The sequence below is a fragment of the Ranitomeya variabilis genome, chromosome 5 (assembly GCF_051348905.1).
Source record: "Ranitomeya variabilis isolate aRanVar5 chromosome 5, aRanVar5.hap1, whole genome shotgun sequence".
In the NCBI taxonomy this organism is placed as follows: domain Eukaryota; kingdom Metazoa; phylum Chordata; class Amphibia; order Anura; family Dendrobatidae; genus Ranitomeya; species Ranitomeya variabilis.
This window is the reverse complement of record NC_135236.1, coordinates 80175537-80193980: the sequence shown is the minus strand read 5'-3', so window position 1 is coordinate 80193980 and position 18444 is coordinate 80175537. Positions and strand designations below refer to the sequence as shown.

The window sequence follows — 18444 nt, the reverse complement described above, 5'->3', positions numbered from 1 at the left end:
GACTGCACATCCAGACTGCTGTTATAGGGGGCACCAGATTACACATCCAGACTGCTGTTATAGAGGGCTCCAGACTGCTGTTATAGGGGGCTCCAGACTACACATCTACAGTGCTGCTATAGGGGGCTCCAGACTACACACCCAGACTGCTGTTATAGGGGGCTCCAGACTAAAACTTCCAGACTGCTGTTATAGGGGGCTTCAGACTACACATCCAGACTGCTGTTATAGGGAGTTCCAGACTACACATCCAGACTGCTGTTATAGGGAGTTCCCGACTACACTTCCAGACTGCAGTTATAGGGGGCTCCAGACTACACCTCCAGACTGCTGTTATAGGGGGGCTCCAGATGACACATCCAGACTGCTGTTATAGGGGGGCTCCAGACTACACATCCAGACTGCTGTTATAGGGGGGCTCCAGACTACTCATCCAGACTGCTGTTATAGGGGGGCTCCAGACTACACATCCAGACTGCTGTTATAGGGGGCTCCAGACTACACCTCCAGACTGCTGTTATAGGGGGCTCCAGACTACACATCCAGACTGCTGTTATAGGGAGTTCCAGACTACACATCCAGACTGCTGTTATAGGGGGCTCCAGACTAAAACTTCCAGACTGCTGTTATAGGGGGCTCCAGACTACACATCCAGACTGCTGTTATAGGGGGCTCCAGACTACACGTCCAGACTGCTGTTATAGGAGTTCCAGACCACACCTCCAGACTGCTGTTATAGGGGGCTCCAGACTACACATCAAGACTGCTGTTATAGGGGGCTCCAGACTACACATCCAGACTGCTGTTATAGGAGTTCCAGACCACACCTCCAGACTGCTGTTATAGGGGGCTCCAGACTACACATCCAGACTGCTGTTATAGGAGTTCCAGACCACACCTCCAGACTGCTGTTATAGGGGGCTCCAGACTACACCTCCAGACTGCTGTTGTAGGGGGCTCCAAGCTACACATCCAGACTGCTGTTATAGGGGGGCTCCAGACTACACCTCCAGACTGCTGTTATAGGGGGCTCCAGACTACACATCCAGACTGCTGTTATAGGGGGCTCCAGACTAAAACTGCCAGACTGCTGTTATAGGGGGCTCCAAACTACACATCCAAACTGCTGTTATAGGGGGCTCCAGACTGCACATCCAGACTGCTGTTATAGGGGGCTCCAGACTACATATCAAGATTGCTGTTATAGGGGGCTCCAGACTACACCTCCAGACTGCTGTTATTTGTTGCCTCAGCCTGGGCACATTACACTGCCAGTATGCTGCTACGTTTCTTTGATCAAGACAAGATTCTCTGGGACACAAGCTGCAATTTATCAGCTATTTATTAAATGTAATTTTTATGACAAATCATCTCACAGAATCTTTACCTGGTTATTCAACACACAATGTACAAGAAAGATGTAGACGCCCTGTAGACTGTTACATATGGTGAATATATAAGATATGACCGGGGAATTGATTCCAAATTGGAAGTAGCCGATACCCCAGGTACAGCCAAGAATGAATAATTGCGCCAAGGCTTTAAACGACAGTAACCTAAGTGGAGAAAAAGGCAAATTAAAAGTGAAAATCCTCTATTAACGTTAGAGACATTTACATTACAGCTCTATGTAGGATGTCAGTATATACTGTACATAGTACTTGTTCTGGCCATCTCGTCAGTGTCTTTCATACTCACCTACTGTTTTTAAGGGTGGACACATTTGTGTTCAGAGATGCAAGCCTATTTCTGAGGAGTACGACAGTGAGGACTAAGAGAATGGTGTTTGTCTAAAGAGAAGGGAAATTACATCAAAGAAATTTTTTTTTTATTTTTTGCGCAATTTTTCCTCAAATGATTGGCAGTGGCATTTAGCAGGTTATCATCCATGGGCTGTAAGAGGCAAATGGTGGCTGAATAAATTTGCCAACATCTGTTGATAAGGATGCAAATTTGGTGTGCAAGCCCACATCAAAGGCAGGAACCATCTTATGACAAACATAGAATCATAGAATGGTAGAGTTGGAAGGGACCTCCTGGGTCATCGTGTCCAACCCCCCCCGCTCAATGCAGGATTCACTAAATCATCCCAGCCAGATGTCTGTCCAGCCTCTGTGTGAAAACTTCCATGGAAGGAGAACTCACCACTTCTCGTGGCAGCCTGTCCCACTCATTGATCACTCTCACTGTCAAAATGTTTTTTCTAATATCTAATCTGTGTCTCCTCCCATTCATGGTTCATCATACATTATTAAACGGTTAAAAGGGGTTTTCCATTTCTAACCTTGTAGAGTGGGCATAGAAATGGATATTTTGAGTCCATATTGCAATATACAGAATGCATTCAAACCATGAAAAAGCAGCATTACTGGTCATACATTTACAGACAGACAAGGTTCATAGCAACACAATCTTGAGAACTGTTTACTCCCAGAGGTTTTCACCTCAAAAATAGTCCTACGTTTATTGGTTGTTATTGTAAAACATGAAGATTTATTTAACCTCTGCCTACTGTTGATTTATATGATTCTTGGAAGCTTTTGAATGTGTGGGTTTATTGCCCCATTGTCTGATGTTTGCCTTGTATCTCTGATTCATCTTATTCCAAAGGCTGGCCACTGAAGGGCAAGGGTGAACCAGACTAACACATAGCTCAAATCACTATACAAGGCCAGAGAAACATGACTAAGACAGAAGCTGAAGCTGTGTACACCTGTACTTATACGTGTATAGTGTTGTAACACCTGCATAAGTGGTGATGCCCATGCAGTGTTGTGAAATTTCCAGGAGTTCTCTGTCTTGGTGTTGCTTCTCTGATATTCCAGACGGATGATGTTGAAAAAGCTCCTTGGTGATGATGTGAGTATATGTACTTAATCTTTATATGTACATAAACTCTGTATGGTAAAATAAACAAAAATGTACGAAATCACACTATTCTTTTAATTTTGTACTTCAAAATAAAATTTTGTTATAGTAGTAGCAAGTAGTAGCCTTCTTTAAAGCCTAATCTGAATCTTAGTGTTAAAAACTTGGCAATACAAACCTTTAAATGTCTATTTTCTTGTTGGGGTTACAGATAATGCTAATTATGCTACTTGTATTGATCTATAGTTACAGCCTGTTTTATAATAAAAAGCTGCATTAACAATTCTGGAGGTATCAGAGCTCTAACCAACCAACATTATTTGCAGTTTTGAATCATTCTTTCTGAGAAGTATAATGTATAAGTAGTAATGTGATCTAGGAGAAAATAATCATCCAATATACAGTAAAGCACATGACATTGTAATATCTCATTTCTGCTATGGAGTACAGTGTTTTCACCAGTCTTCCCCTCTGCAGGTTCTTTCTCTAATTTTCAGTTGTCTATGAGATACTGGGTGGTAACGAGTTCCTATTATGTGTGCCATACATCACACACAAAGATGTGACGGACTCTCCCTCTCCCATCTCTATATAGCAGATGCTCGAAATCAGCAGCAGCAGAAATGAGATTATACAGCAGTTATGATGAGCAGTGTAGATGTGAATCCAGCTCTATGGTAAGGTAAAACATTTATAAGTAACCTGCAGCACGTGTGTGCGTCTTACTGTTTTTTCTCTTTCTTGGTTCCTCCTGCTTGCCCTGAACTCTCCATATACTTTAATCAGCAGTGAGCCTGCAGTTTGAATTCTAGTTTCTGTTTAGAGTAAACAATAATTTCAAGTGGCAAAAGGAAGGCAGGGAAGGGGGTGAAGAAATGTCTGCTAAGCAGAAATAATCATATTGCTTGTACTATTAATTTATGCAAAGTTTGTTGAAATGATAGTGACCATTTTATCACTATTTCCTGTAACAGCTAGCAGAATTATAGATATATTTATATTTCTGGACTATAATTTAGTCTGTAACTCAGGGTAAAATAAATAATGTAAAAGGTTAGTCTCAAGATACAGTAATGAAAAGTTAAAATTTCGAAGTGCTTGTAAAGACAAGCAACTTTGCAATTTACTTATTACTAAAAATGCTCTCCATGTTCAAGAATGGAAGGAGTTTTAATGTTATTGTTTACTGCAGTCTATCACTGGTGACCAGTCTAGGCAAGGAATTCAGCACTTACCAGCTCTTTTCTATAGAGCTTGTAAGGTCTGCTCTAAAGCCAGATCTGGCCAGCTTAATCATCAGTGTGCTGCTATGTTTCTGCAAAAACTGCCTCTGGTTGAGGCTTCGGAGAGCACACAGTTTGGGCAAGCGGCACAATAATGCAGCCAATCCCTACAATCAGGAGTGTGCTGCCTCCTGGCAAAGAGGACTCGGAGGCTGGAGAACAGAGTGCTCCTGAACATATCTATTGAAATCAACCATTTTCAGCTGTGTTTTCTAATTTTACTTTTGTAGAGCGTGTTGTGTATCTGCAAACTTGCTTTCAGTTTAGTCTTATACAGAGCAACAAACCAATTCCCAATGAAGATAGTAAGAACGAATATTAGGGCAGAGACAGACTGCCGTATAGCTCGTACGAGGACCACATCTTAAACCACGTGCTAGCTGTCTGCTCTCCTGACCTGAGCTTGACAGCTGCATAGAAATACATCACACTCGCATGCTCAGGTGGGTCAGGAGAGCTGTTGGGCCAGTCCGTGCAGCGCAATGCGATCCTCGCACAAGTTATACGGCAGTCTGTCTCTGCCCTTAGCAGTAATATCCACCTTTGTTACATTCATTTTGATAACACAGGTCAACAAAAAAAAATTTTTTTTCTGGTGTCCAAAATATTTTAATGAATTTAGGGTATTTTTGGGGTGCTGATTCTGAATATGCTATCAGTTTTGCCAGATTGGCTCAAGTTTTTGAGATTTTTGGTATCTTATTTATAGCACTTGTTGGTAAATGCGACGCATCATCTCATTAATTTCTTTGGATTAGTACTTGAACTGAGCAGTTCTCAATATAGTTTTGTGTTAATTAGTGTTCTAAAAGTTTGTTCATAGCTTGATTTTTGCACTAACTTTATGTTGTTGTCTGTTTTCCAGTGAAAAGCATGAACTCATCAAGAAGAAGTTGTCTTAACGATCCAGACTCATTCTGTTACATTTGTGGTGAATACACACTGCCAAAACATAGAAGAAACATAACAGACTTCGTAAAAAAAGTGTATTTTGCCTATTTTGGGGTTATGCTTGGGGACCAAGACAAGTTTTGGGCACCACACATAGTGTGCAAAGCATGTATCGAATTATTACGAAAATGGAGCAAAGGACAAAGAAAAAGCTTCAAATTTGGTGTTCCAATGGTGTGGAGAGAGCCAAAAAATCATCATGATGACTGTTATTTCTGGTAAACACAGGTACAGGCACATCTTCACAATGAGGGACAGCAGTGGCGTAGGAAGGGGGGTGCGGGGGGGCGGGCCGCCCCGGGCGGCACAATGCGGGGGGCGGCACAATGCGGCGGTGAGTCAGTGGCGTATCTAGGGGGGAGCAGCCGGCAGGGGGGCGCAGTCGGGCCGCCTAAAGCGGCGGTCCGCAGTGTCTCCCCCGGCGGCTGCATTCTGTCACCCCCCGCACTGGGAGTCAGCTGTTCTCTGTGCCGACTGTCAAGCTGACAGCCGGCACAGAGAAGCTGCAGCGCGCCGGCTCCCAGTGTTCAATTGTACTCGTATCTGAGATGCGAGTACAATTGAAGCGCTGACTGCCGGGTCAGAGCGACGCCAGCAGTGTGATCAGGTCATGTGATCACGCTGCTGACGTCACTCACCTGCGCGGCAGAGCAGGAGACACAGAGCGGTGGTAAGTGCTCCAGTGGAGCTGAAGACACCGAAAGTGCAGGGGGGGGATTTACTGTGAGTGGGGATGGGGGCATATATTGTGGGGGGGATTTACTGTGAGTGGGGATGGGGGCATATATTGTGGGGGGGATTTACTGTGAGTGGGGATGGGGGCATATATTGTGGGGGGGATTTAATGTGAGGGGATGGGGGGCATATATTGTGGGGGGGATTTACTGTGAGTGGGGATGGGGGGCATATATTGTGGGGGGGATTTACTGTGAGTGGGGATGGGGGGCATATATTGTGGGGGGGATTTAATGTGAGGGGATGGGGGGCATATATTGTGGGGGGGATTTACTGTGAGTGGGGGGGATTTAATGTGAGTGGGGATAGTGGGATATATTATTGGATTGGGGATATTTAATATGAGTGGAGATGAGGGGATTTATTGTGGGGGGAGATTTAATGTGAGTGGAGATGGGGGATTTAATGTGTGGGGGAGATCTGAGGACACAAAATGAAGAGCAAAGGGGGAGATGGGGGGGCATATATGAGGAAACAGTATGGGGGATGGGTGCAGACAGCTTGGGGTCAAACGGGGGGATGTATGCGGATACAGTATGAGTAGCGATGTGAAAAACGTATGTGGACAGAGTACGGGGAGTGAGGGTGTTGGGATGTGTGCATGCGTAGCATGGGGGACAGTGTAAGGGCACAGCCAGGAGGGGATAGTATACAAAGGAGGGGGAGTGTGATGAGAGAGTACAGTATAAATACTGGGCCCTATAGGGGGGACACAGTGTGAGAGGTCAGTGTGAAGAGGGGTCCGGTATAGAAAGGAGAGGTCAGTGTGAAGAGCAAGTACCATAAGACGGACAGTGTGGGGGTCATATTTTATGCAGACAATATAGTGAGGGGCAATTTTTTATTCAGGAGCATTATAATGACACTTGTATCTTTAAGGGCGTCATGTGGAGATTTTCTGCAAAAGAACGGAGAAGATGGAAGTCTGCAGAGACGGCTGTGGATCAGAAAACTCATCATGGGGTCTGGACAATATGAAGAAATGAAGGAGAACAACTCCAGAGGCGACGTCATCTATAAGGTACCTGGATGTAAATGTTATTTGTGATACTAACTAACTCTCATGTTTTTATTTATGTTAGGAGCATTAAAGGGGATGTCCAGGTTTGTAATGAGTCTGCAGTCATTCTTTGTGACTGCAGACTTCTGACTTCTCACAGTGTGCCCTGCACACTGTCAGGATTCTCTCGTGCTGGCGATTTACATACATGCGGTCACATGCTGACTAGACATGTGTGGCCTCACTCTATGATAATGAACTGAGCGAGGCTGGGCACGTCTAGTCGGAATGTGGTCAGAAGTATACAAATCACATGCTTGTGCTGACATGACCGTCCACCGGCCAGGGAGAATCCTAAAAGTGTGCAGTGCATTAGTTGTGAGAATTCAGAAGCTGCGATGTCAGGATTCAGCTCTGCAGGTTCCAGTCGTCGACACATGGACACGTCACTCATATGCGATTTTCATACTCGTGGTCCTGTAACAACGAGCTTCTCTTCTGCTTCTCTCAGTTTTTCACTTAACATTGGGAGCTTAAGGGAGAGGAGCTCGTCGGTACATGACTAAGTGTGAAAATCGCATACATTCTGGGGGGGGGGGGGGGGGTGGGCGCCAAACTCGGGAACAGCCCCGGGCGGCAAAAGCTCTAGCTACGCCCCTGAGGGACAGGCCTTCTTGCAGATTCCATGTTACTCCCATTTTCGTTTCTTATGCTTATTGAATCCTTGCACTTGCACTGCACAGAAATAACAGTCATCATGATGATTTTTTGGCTCTCTCCACACCATTGGAACACCAAATTTGAAGCTTTTTCTTTGTCCTTTGCTCCATTTTCGTAATAATTCGATACATGCTTTGCACACTATGTGTGGTGCCCAAAACTTGTCTTGGTCCCCAAGCATAACCCCAAAATAGGCAAAATACACTTTTTTTACGAAGTCTGTTATGTTTCTTCTATGTTTTGGCAGTGTGTATTCACCACAAATGTAACAGAATGAGTCTGGATCGTTAAGACAACTTCTTCTTGATGAGTTCATGCTTTTCACTGGAAAACAGACAACAACATAAAGTTAGTGCAAAAATCAAGCTATGAACAAACTTTTAGAACACTAATTAACACAAAACTATATTGAGAACTGCTCAGTTCAAGTACTAATCCAAAGAAATTAATGAGATGATGCGTCGCATTTACCAACAAGTGCTATAAATAAGATACCAAAAATCTCAAAAACTTGAGCCAATCTGGCAAAACTGATGACATATTCAGAATCAGCACCCCAAAAATACCCTAAATTCGATGAAATATCTTTGGCACCAAAAATGCTGTTGACCAGTGTAATTAGTCCGATTATTGAGATATGTACTCACAACAATGAACACAGCGACTGGACCAAGGAAACTCCAAACTGCAGACGTAGATTTAAGCCAACAACTGTGAGAAAAATAAGATACATTGCAAAATGTAAACCATTTTGGTGACTCGTATTATACAGTTTATATTATACTTCTCTGTGACAAGAACAATACATTTCATGATAGTACGAATTTAACCATATATTGCCCCTATTGAAAGCAATTGTACCAAAAGCACCATAAGTACATAGCTATCAACAATACTGTTGGCAGTTAAGGCACATTTTTATTCCCGCCTCCGGTGCCACCTTGGAACTCTAATTTATGGGCCGGGTTTGTCTAAAGCCCCATCCCCTTACAGCTTCAGATATCCATTAATTTGCTGGGACTGTTTTCAAAAAATTCGGAATGGTCCTGGCATATCCAGGACTTTTGGCAAATATATGAGTAGACTTCTACATGTGAACAGTCCACAAATACATTTTGACAGGTCACAAGTCGACCAATACCACAGGGTACTGAAGCCAAGCAGTTTTCAAAAATTGAACCCTGCAGGTAATTTGCTGACAGTGGAGATGGAAAAAAAAAACATCATGTTTTTCTGTCAGTTTCATTGTTTGGTGACAAATGTGTCACATTGTTCTGATATAAAAATGGTATGTAAGGTGGCTGCCAGCACATAGTGGAGGAGAGATACAGTATGTATCACAGAGGTTCATGTCCTCTGTGATAAAAACCTGGAGTAATGCTCTAGTACACATAGTACTAAGAGGTATTAATCAGCCATGACAGATTGACTGGCAGCAGCTGAACGGTAGGGAGAGACAGCTGCTCACCATGTCTCCACTCCTGGGTGTGGTTCACATTGTAAAATGAGGCCTGTTGGTCTCACAGAAGTCAGTAAGTGTGGAGGTGTGCAGACCTCCAGGATTGTGTGCCTTTGCTAGAGGACTATGCAGCTGGACTCTAAATCAAGCGGTCGAACCCGCACTATTCTATGGATTTGTTACTTTATATTTCACTTTGTGCCATGCAAAGTCTCTATTTGAGTATTTCTGTTATGCGTTCTATGAGGACTGAAATAAACCAGTCCGACTTTTAAAGAGAAAAGGTTTCTGTGATACTTCATCTCGCTCCCAAGTGGGTAGCATTGTTACAGGTATAAAAGGACACAAATATCTATTTTTGTATATATGCCAAATAACAAATTGTCATGTCCCACGACTTGTGATTCATACAGCATTGTATTATATTGTGCTGTTTTATTGATATGCAATAAGATTTGCCCCTCTTTAGAAGTTTGTCCTTCCTGTCTTCCTGTCTCTTCCTCTAGCTATGATGTCAGTAACACCTTCCTTCTTCTTCTTCCTCATTCACTGTATGTCAGCCATTTTTGCAGTTCTGGGTCAGAAAAGTCTTTTTTACCTACTGTATTTGTGTGTAACTACAAGAATTCAGCTGGAAAATAAATCTTCTGGAATTTTGTGCCTCGTGCAGTTGAGTTCAATCTATCTAATGATGTGTCTAGCTGTGTGTACTGGTTCATACTGAGGCAGGCTAGAAATGGTTTCTCAAGCGCCTTCATTTGCAACCTAGTTATGCAGTCATGTAGAAATCATAAGAAAAACTGACTTAAAAATTGCAAATAAAGCTGTGCAGGAAAGACAATCCTATGTTCACTAAAACCAGCCCTGAACAATACAGTGGAAGAAGACTAAAATATGGGCTTCTCCCATGCTGCACCTGCACCCTGGAATATTTTTGATTGAATATGAACATTGATTAGTATCATTCATAAATTGTAGGAGGTGCCCGAATATATATTATTTCAAAGGTGCTTTTAATCATTCTTTGGACCCAATTAATTGATAATGACATTATGCAAGCTAGTCTAGTTAATGAAGAGTCCGCTGGAGTATGATTCTCCAAATTCATCAATGGGCGTGTGCGATGCCGCAAAAAATGTGCGTTACTCAGGGACTGGAGTACATTTCCATCATAATATAGGCAACTTTTGTGGCATAAACTATGAAGAATTTAATTTCCGTGCTTTAAACACTTCCTCCCCGTGAAGTTCTGGTCATTTTTCAAAACTCTGAAGCTGTCCAGAACTGGCCTAAAACTGACAAAAATTGGACACTTTTTTGCGCATCTACGAATTGGACATACATTTTGTGACATTTCAAACATTTTTATATCTGAATTCTGGAGAAAACAGTTTGAAGAATCAGAACTTTTGTGTTATTATAGTTAGAACTCTTGTATTGTACAACAGCTGCAGGCATATGCTGCGTAGACTATCTAGAATGAACAGAAGATGTCGTTGTGTTCATGGTTTCAGTTTGGTGATATATTTAATAGAATCTTTACACTCTTTAGTTTGACCTCTCTGGTTTGTTTGTTTCAGCTTTCTCATGTAATCCTTTATGATGAAGATCTTGGTTGCTGTATGTCTCAAGTAAAAAAGTTCATTCCCCCACAATATTCGAAAACTGATAATTCTGCTGAATGCTGAAATCTGCAACAAGGATGGCAGCCTGTATACCACAATCATGGATCTCTTGGCAGTTTCTGATGCACTCACTGCAAGGTTCCTATTGCTGCTTAAAGTAATATCAGAGCGAGAACTGTACATCAGGAGCTTCAATAAAATGGCAGAACAACTGCACACAATCCCCAGGTCAGTATGCCCAATGCCAGGAGTTGGCTGAAGTGGTGTAAAGCATGATGTCAATGAACTCTGTTGTGGAAATGTGTTGTTTTGAGTGCTGTATACATTTTCAGTAACCGGTATCTAAAAAATGAATCTGGGTTTGGCGGGTACCCAAAGAGAATGCTTAATGCCTACTGTAAAATTTGGTGGAGGAGTAATAAAAGTATCAAGCTGGTTTTAAAGGTTTGACCATTTATTTCTAGCAAAGAATAGCATTGCTACAGCATAGAAAGACAATTGGACAATTGTAGCTTCCGACTTTATTGGAACCTTTTTGGTGAGGATCTTTTCTGTTCCCCATGACTGTGCCCAGTGCACAATGCAAGGTATGTTAGGGCATGATGTGATGAGTTTGAAGTGGAAGAACGTGACTGGATAAACAAAGCCCTGACCTCAAACCCATCCAACACCTTTGGGATGAATTGGAACAAACTCTGAGCCTAACTCTGAGTCTGACGTCACCGCTCTGCTTTCCGGCTATGGTGCTTACACAGTGGAGAGAAGCAGAACGCAGGGGGACAGACACCGGAATGTAAGTATGTACTGTTTGTTTTTTTTACGTTTACGCTGGTAACCAGGGTAAACATCGGGTTACTAAGCGCGGCCCTGCGCTTAGTAACCCGATGTTTACCCTGGTTACCCGGGGACTTCGGCATCGCTCCAGCGCCGTGATTGCAACGTGTGACCGCAGTCTACGACGCTGGAGCGATAATCATACGATCGCTGCGACGTCACGGATCGTGCCGTCGTAGCGATCAAAATTGCACTGTGTGACAGTACCCTAACTTCTCATCCAACATCATTATTCTATCTTACAAATGCTCTTTCCACAAACACCTCCAAAATCTAATCGGAACAAAAGAGAACCCAACAGCCACAAAAGAGAGCCCAACTCAACATTATCACCAATGGCTTTGGGATAGGATGTCGCCATGTGTGGTTTATACAGTGGCCTAGATTAATAATTTATTATAAGTAGGATCCCTTTTCCTTTATTCGTTATGAGATGTTGAAATGTTGTAGAATAATTGTCATTCTATTGGGCATCTGTTACCTTAATAATGATAGAACAACAAATATATATCTAATAAAACACTTGAATAGTATGCGGCAGTGACATCTGAATAGACCTAGAAAAGACTATAAGGGTCTTACTATGTCTTGGTGCCATAGGCATCTGGCCGGACTGCTGCAGAGATCCCAACAATGACAGTAGGAACCCCAAATCCCAGCAAACACATCATTGGGAAATTTGACTTTCGAGACGTCATATAATTCACAGCTCGGAGGTTACGGACTGTCATAAACAGCAGAACACTCTCTATGAACATCCAACAGAATGCACAGAGGAATAAGAAGTGGAGCGCTCCAGCAATGATAGAGCAGAGGATCTGTAGATAATGGAGAAGAAGGTGAAATCAGACGTATGTAAAATATACCATGATCCTGCAGATATTGTATAAATGTCGGAGATGAGAACATCCTTTAATGTGTCTGTTTCACAACTTTTCATTTTAAATGTAATGTCATTACGGATGGTCATCAGAGATTTTGGACCGCTTACCTTGACCCATGTTTGTTGGATTCCCACCAGAAACAGAAGTTGTCCCAGGAAAAGACAACTACACATAGCCGTCAAGACAGACGTGTGCGAGCTTCGCAACGAGCGACAGAGGATGAACGTGAGAAGAGACAGCGCCAGGCAGAAAACAGATAAACTTAGGCCAATGTGTGAAACAATGGAAAGACCTTGATCATGCTGTAAAGAAAAAGAAAATACTAAGGAATAGTACTAATATGGCCTTTTGTGTGATTTTATTAGATTTGATGCTCAACATAAAATATGTAACAGGCCCTCATCTTCCAAGTGCCATTTATAATACTGGTGGGAACCCGTTGAAGCGCTGTTGCGCAAAACGGCCATCGTCCACTCAGCCTCTCCCCACTTGCCTCTGCATTGACATGAGTCAGTGTCCAAATCCCACAGTATGGAATAAAAGGACTATTACACATTTCTCGACATTCTTTTTTCCACTTTGAAAATATTGTATACTCAATGCAGAGCACCTAACACTGTTCGATCAGCCGCTGTAGCTCCAAAGCGTGGTATTAATTCATCCTTCCATGGAACCTTTCTACGTTGTCTGGTGCTGCTATCTTTTTCTCCGAAGATTTCACAGAGCTATCCTCATTGTTTCTGCATCTGGTAGCTCATGGTACACCTGGTAGTATCAGGCGGCACTGTCATACCCTGTCTGAGCACCATGATAGGTGGTTCTGCTGGTAGGACATGCCAGCACCAGTACAGACCCATAAAGAGTGGTTTAAACAGTATCATTTCCAGCACACAGCCCTCAATCACCTCGATTCCATATGGTGCCATAAGTAACGCAAAGCTGGATAAATGGTTGCAGGAGCAGGTCGTGTGTGTGCGATTACACTTGTAATATTCAGTTGTGCATCCATTTTCGCTCCATTGATTGTCTTTTGGGTCCCAGAACACACAGACCAGATTGTGAAAAGGTTTGGGATCCTGAAATGAAAACAGATTAAGACATTTGTTGACAAGGTAATAATTTATAGTGGATGTCTTACATGTAGAACCACTGTGGACAGCTATATTATGAACGAAATCAATATACAAGGAGGTGTCTCCATTCTTGCAGTTGAATGGGACGGAATGATGGAGGGATTTCCTACAACTTTTACGTTCGCTGCAATTGTTCGATCAGTTGATGCAAAATCTCAAGAGACTGATAGAAACATGAACTTTTAGACAGTCAACCCGGCAGGGAAACCAACCAAAGTGACTGTTCAGGGTAGTGGCTCCACCTCCTTGACTTTTTACATGTGATTTGAAAGCCAAATACTCTCACTTGAAAATTCCTTCTCTAGGTTATACAAAACCACCCAGAATGTAGAAGCACATTATCAAGCTGCTATCATCCTGGTCTGTGACAGTTTGAGATGTACATTTTTTATGACGGGTTACCTTTAATGGGGTTGTACACTACTTAACTTACCATACCCAGCCTAATCAATTCAGTGACAATGGCTGCCAACCCCTATCCTGCAGCAGCGCTGTTCAAGCACTATCGGAACTGCTGTTTCTGGCAGGTGATGTTACATTGTTATGTCATGTGACCTCTGCAGGCAATCACTGGCCTCTGATTGGCTGCAGCTCATCAAAATTCTATGAGAGAGAACGCCCGTTCTGACAAAATAGTAAAAGGTTGCAGCCAGTCAGTGGATGGTGATTGGCTGCAACGGTCAGGCGGGCAACCTCATGTTATACACATGCAAGAGCAGCTGGAGGTGAGTATACATTGGTGATGATTAATACCAGCATATTCGGCAAATTTTGAGTGGAAAAATGTTGAAAAGACAATTTTTTGGGGGCGCTTTCTAGCCCCAGCTCCAAAAAAGGAAGCTGGAGTGGGATCGGTGGTGAACCCCACTCATCAAATCTTACTCCAGCCGCTACGTGTATGCCTTTTGATGATGAATCACACGTCATAAAGACCAGTGAGAAAATTGCCGGTGTTGAATCAAAGTAATTATTTTCATTTTCCAAAGGGCGCTGAATTAATTACGCAGATGTTGTTTAGTATTGGACAACCCCTTTACCATACATTGCACACTCTTTTTTCACAAACCTAATCCTCATTATACGAACCTCAATATGAGCAAGTATGAAGGTCACATTGGAGGTTAGCTTTCTTTTAATGGCACCAGTAACCACCCTCGAATTGACTACAATCTTGTGACCATTCTCTTCTGAGGCTTCCGAAGAAAACAATATATTCCTTTTTAAGCTGGACTCAAGGTCTTTGTAGACAATAAAAATGCCACCATCACCTAATGGAAGAAAATTAGTTAAAACCTATTAGAAGCAATTAAACATTGGCTGACATAACCATCTGGACCAAGGCTGACATTCCAAAGTGTAAATAATATTCATGTACATGTCAGAAACATTACAGTGCTAAGTAAATGAAAGATCTAAGATAACTGTTAAGCTGTAATATGTGTGTATGTGAGAAAAAATATCTCAGGTCATTATATGACTTGAATTCTGCTTTTTCACCCGATTTATCCTGTGCAAAGTCTATCACTACTTTTTAGTTGTCTCTGAGCTAGTGAGTAGAGACCAGCTGCTAGGATTGCACACAGACATGACAGATTTCTATTCTCCTTTCTCTCTTTAGCACATGGAACACCCATGCCATTGAAAAAAAAGCGAAAAAATATCACATTTTCTTTAAGAAATTTGGAAAGCTTCTCGTTTATACAAAAAATTAAAAATAAGAAAACTTCTTTACCGAAAACCTCTTGAACAGCTTTTCTCTGTACTTCCAAGTTTATCAGTGCCAATGGAATGTGTTTTCATACCTATAGAATTTTACTACATGACACTTTTATTGGATTAGTGGGGAGAAGTCTTCCGACCGACTCTCTTTACATCATCCACACTTTACATTACCTGCATCTTCAGTGAACTGATCACATGGGACTTGCATAACGTTATCACTCAAAAACATCGTGAAGAACTTGACACCAGGAGAGCAGATATTCTGTGAAGCTTGAATGGAGACATCTGAAAAACAGAGGCATACAGTAGATAATTAGAAAAATAAGGATTTTTACAGAAATCCAGTGTGAACTTTAGAAAGGGGTATGGTCCCAACAGAATAGATTACAACTGTATGATAGGGGTCCCGGTGAATAGTGCAGTAGTGCGCAAGAATAGGTTGTCAGGAAAATATGCCTTAGAGCAGATTTTCAGGGGCAGGTCATTGCTTGGCCTGGCCTCATTGACCCACTGTTATATATTGGTGACTTTTTTTTTTACATTGGGTAGTAAAATTCACATTTAGGCTGAGTCATAACCTTGGCACAGAGCTATGTTGCCAGACAACAGGACAGCAGACTCAATGTGAATTTATCTTACAGTTTCTCCCTCTGTAAGCTCCATCTCTAATTTTCAGTTGTTTCTGAGCTAGTGGTTGGACACCAGCTGCTATGATATCTCCCATACCCAGGACACACAGACATGAGTGATTCCTGCTCTCCTGTCTCTTTGTAGCACATGTGCCCAATCAGTATGATTGGCTGTCAACATGATGGCCCCCACAATTCATAGAATAATAGAATGTTGGAAGGGACCTCCAGGGTCATCGTGTCCCACCCCCTGCTCAATGCAGGATTCACTAAACCATCCCAGACAGATGTCCAGCCTCTGTTTGAAGACTTCCATTGATGGAGAACTCACCACCTCTCACGGCAGCCTGTTCCACTCATTGATCACCCTCACTGTCAAAACTTTTTTTTCTAATATCTAATCTAGCATAATTGGGACAGTCCTAATTCTAATATTAAAACATATTATGCACTATGCTATTCATTTATGTACTGCAGGGTATTTAATCATTATGTTTCTGTCTTTGTTTTTTTTTCTGTTCAGTGGCTAGGGTGACCATGCGCTTACATGCTGCATGCTCACCAATTTACATCTCAGTTCATACCTTTGGGGGGTGGCTCAGTGGATAGCACTGCAGCCTTGCAGCGCTGGAGTCCTGGGTTCTAATACCACCAAGGACAACATCTGCAAGGAGTATGTATGTTCTCCCCGTGTTTGCGTGGGTTTCCTCCGGGTTCTCCGGTTTCCTCCCATATTCCAAAGACATACTGATAGGGAATTTAGATTGTGATGACAGGGAAGATGAGGGGGCTCTAACCAGCTCCCCAACTCAGGCCCCATTGTGGCCATGTGGACTTCCGCTATGGATCGTACGCCACTGGCAGTACAGCTGAGGATCCAGAAGTGGGGTGAGATAGAGCAGTTTTTACAAAGCTGCAGCATCACCTTTCAGTGTCTCTCTCTTTCACTCTGCTCCTCCTTCCCTTTCCCTCTCCATAGACCTCATTAGGCAGCTGTACTCACTGTCATCTGACACCCTCTTTTAATTGACCAAGACTGACTTTACCTGTGTTTAAGATTGAATGAGGAGCTCATGGCGCAGGAGATTGGGTCTAGGGAGAAAAAGGTGGCTTAGGCTACTTTCACACATCAGGCTTTTTCAGGCACAATCCATCAATTTTTGGAAAAAACGGATCCAGTTTCTTTTTAGGCCTGATCCATTTTTTTCCCATATAGTTGTATTAGCGCCGGATTGTGCCTGATGGCCACACGTTTCATCCATTTTTTTCCAGATCCGTCCAAATAGTCGTTTCCAGCGGACGGAGAAAACGTCCACTGCAACGTTTATTTTGTCCGGCGGAAAAAAGCGCACAGTGACGAAACCGGCCAAAAACACATGAAACGGAGGTGTGAAACAATGAATCCGGCACCCGGATCCGGTTTTCAAAGCATTTTCCATACAAATTATGCAGATTTTCCATTCTGGAAATCAATCTCTCTCTCTCTCCTCCCTGAAACAGGAAGTCAAAAATCCATGCGCATTAAAGAAGGACGAACTCAGATAAATAACGGATCCGGCGCATCAGTTTTTCACAATTTGCGCTGGATCCGTTTTTTTACAAATTGGCCGGATTTAGCCTGAAAACAAAAAACTGATGTGTGAAACTAGCCTTATACAGCAACTGGAGAAAAAATCTGTGATTGGACCTGTGATTGGATATATTAAAATGTTTCTTATCTTATATTTGTTTGCCCTATCGATTTTTGTAAAGTTTTCAGAAAGGACAGTGACCATTGTAGGATATGAGTGCCTGTGGAGTAGATACTTTGACTCCATGCAGTCATCCAGGGAAGTTCTGAAGGTCAACGACTGACCTCGTTAGTGCAAATGACTAATTTATTCGGCAATTTCAGCCAATGACAGAAGTGCTACCTCCTTCTGATGTCCCTTTATGTGTCAAAATAACCTAAATGGGCCAAGACCAGTACAGCGGGGTTTCGCGTCCTCCAGACTAGCCCTGGCTTGCCGCCTCTAATCATGATCGCCTAGGCATGATTGAAATCTTCCTAAAACTTGATTTCATGGCAGGAACTCTGTATATCTCGCGAATGTGTGCTACATGGCTTCAGTCCTTCCATGAAGTGGGACGTGATTGATCGCCTTTATATAATTCACTTCATGGTAAGATCGCCGGCACAGCGCACATGTGCAAGTTTTCCCATGGTTCGGCCATGAAGTAGAGTGTATGGAAGATTCAATCACACCAAGTGGGGAGCATAATTACAGGTGCCAAACCAGGACTTGTCTAATGGAAGCGATTCTTCACCGGACTAGTTCTGGCTCATTTCCAGCTGAATAATGAACTTTTATTTAAGACAAAGAAACATTGTGCTCTAACTTCAAAAACTTTATCATAATGCTGCTATCAGGATAAGAACATATAGAGTGAAAGTGTGTAAGAGCTAGAAAATACCAGCTATAAGTCCCTCTACTGGTGCATCGAGGTATTGCAGAAAGCTGATGTGCTGAGAATTAGGGGGGGGGGGGGGGGATCTTGAACATTGTGCTTTGTTCTAGTATATAGCAAACATTTTTTCCTAGTCTTTTTTTTCGTTATGCT

At 42.6% G+C, this 18444-nt stretch overlaps 1 protein-coding gene across 1 annotated transcript in view; it reads right to left on the bottom strand.

Annotated features, from left to right (window-relative positions):
* The window catches only part of LOC143774866 (adhesion G protein-coupled receptor E3-like), a 123845-nt gene that overhangs the window by 6393 nt on the left and 99008 nt on the right, over nucleotides 1–18444 (bottom strand). The window contains exons 11-18 of the mRNA XM_077262636.1: nucleotides 15386–15499; nucleotides 14579–14760; nucleotides 13265–13435; nucleotides 12467–12661; nucleotides 12058–12293; nucleotides 8205–8268; nucleotides 1699–1790; nucleotides 1388–1556 (exon numbers count right to left, since the gene is read on the bottom strand). Of these exons, the coding sequence (XP_077118751.1) occupies nucleotides 1388–1556; nucleotides 1699–1790; nucleotides 8205–8268; nucleotides 12058–12293; nucleotides 12467–12661; nucleotides 13265–13435; nucleotides 14579–14760; nucleotides 15386–15499 (1223 nt within the window). The remainder of the gene's footprint in view (nucleotides 1–1387; nucleotides 1557–1698; nucleotides 1791–8204; nucleotides 8269–12057; nucleotides 12294–12466; nucleotides 12662–13264; nucleotides 13436–14578; nucleotides 14761–15385; nucleotides 15500–18444) is intronic.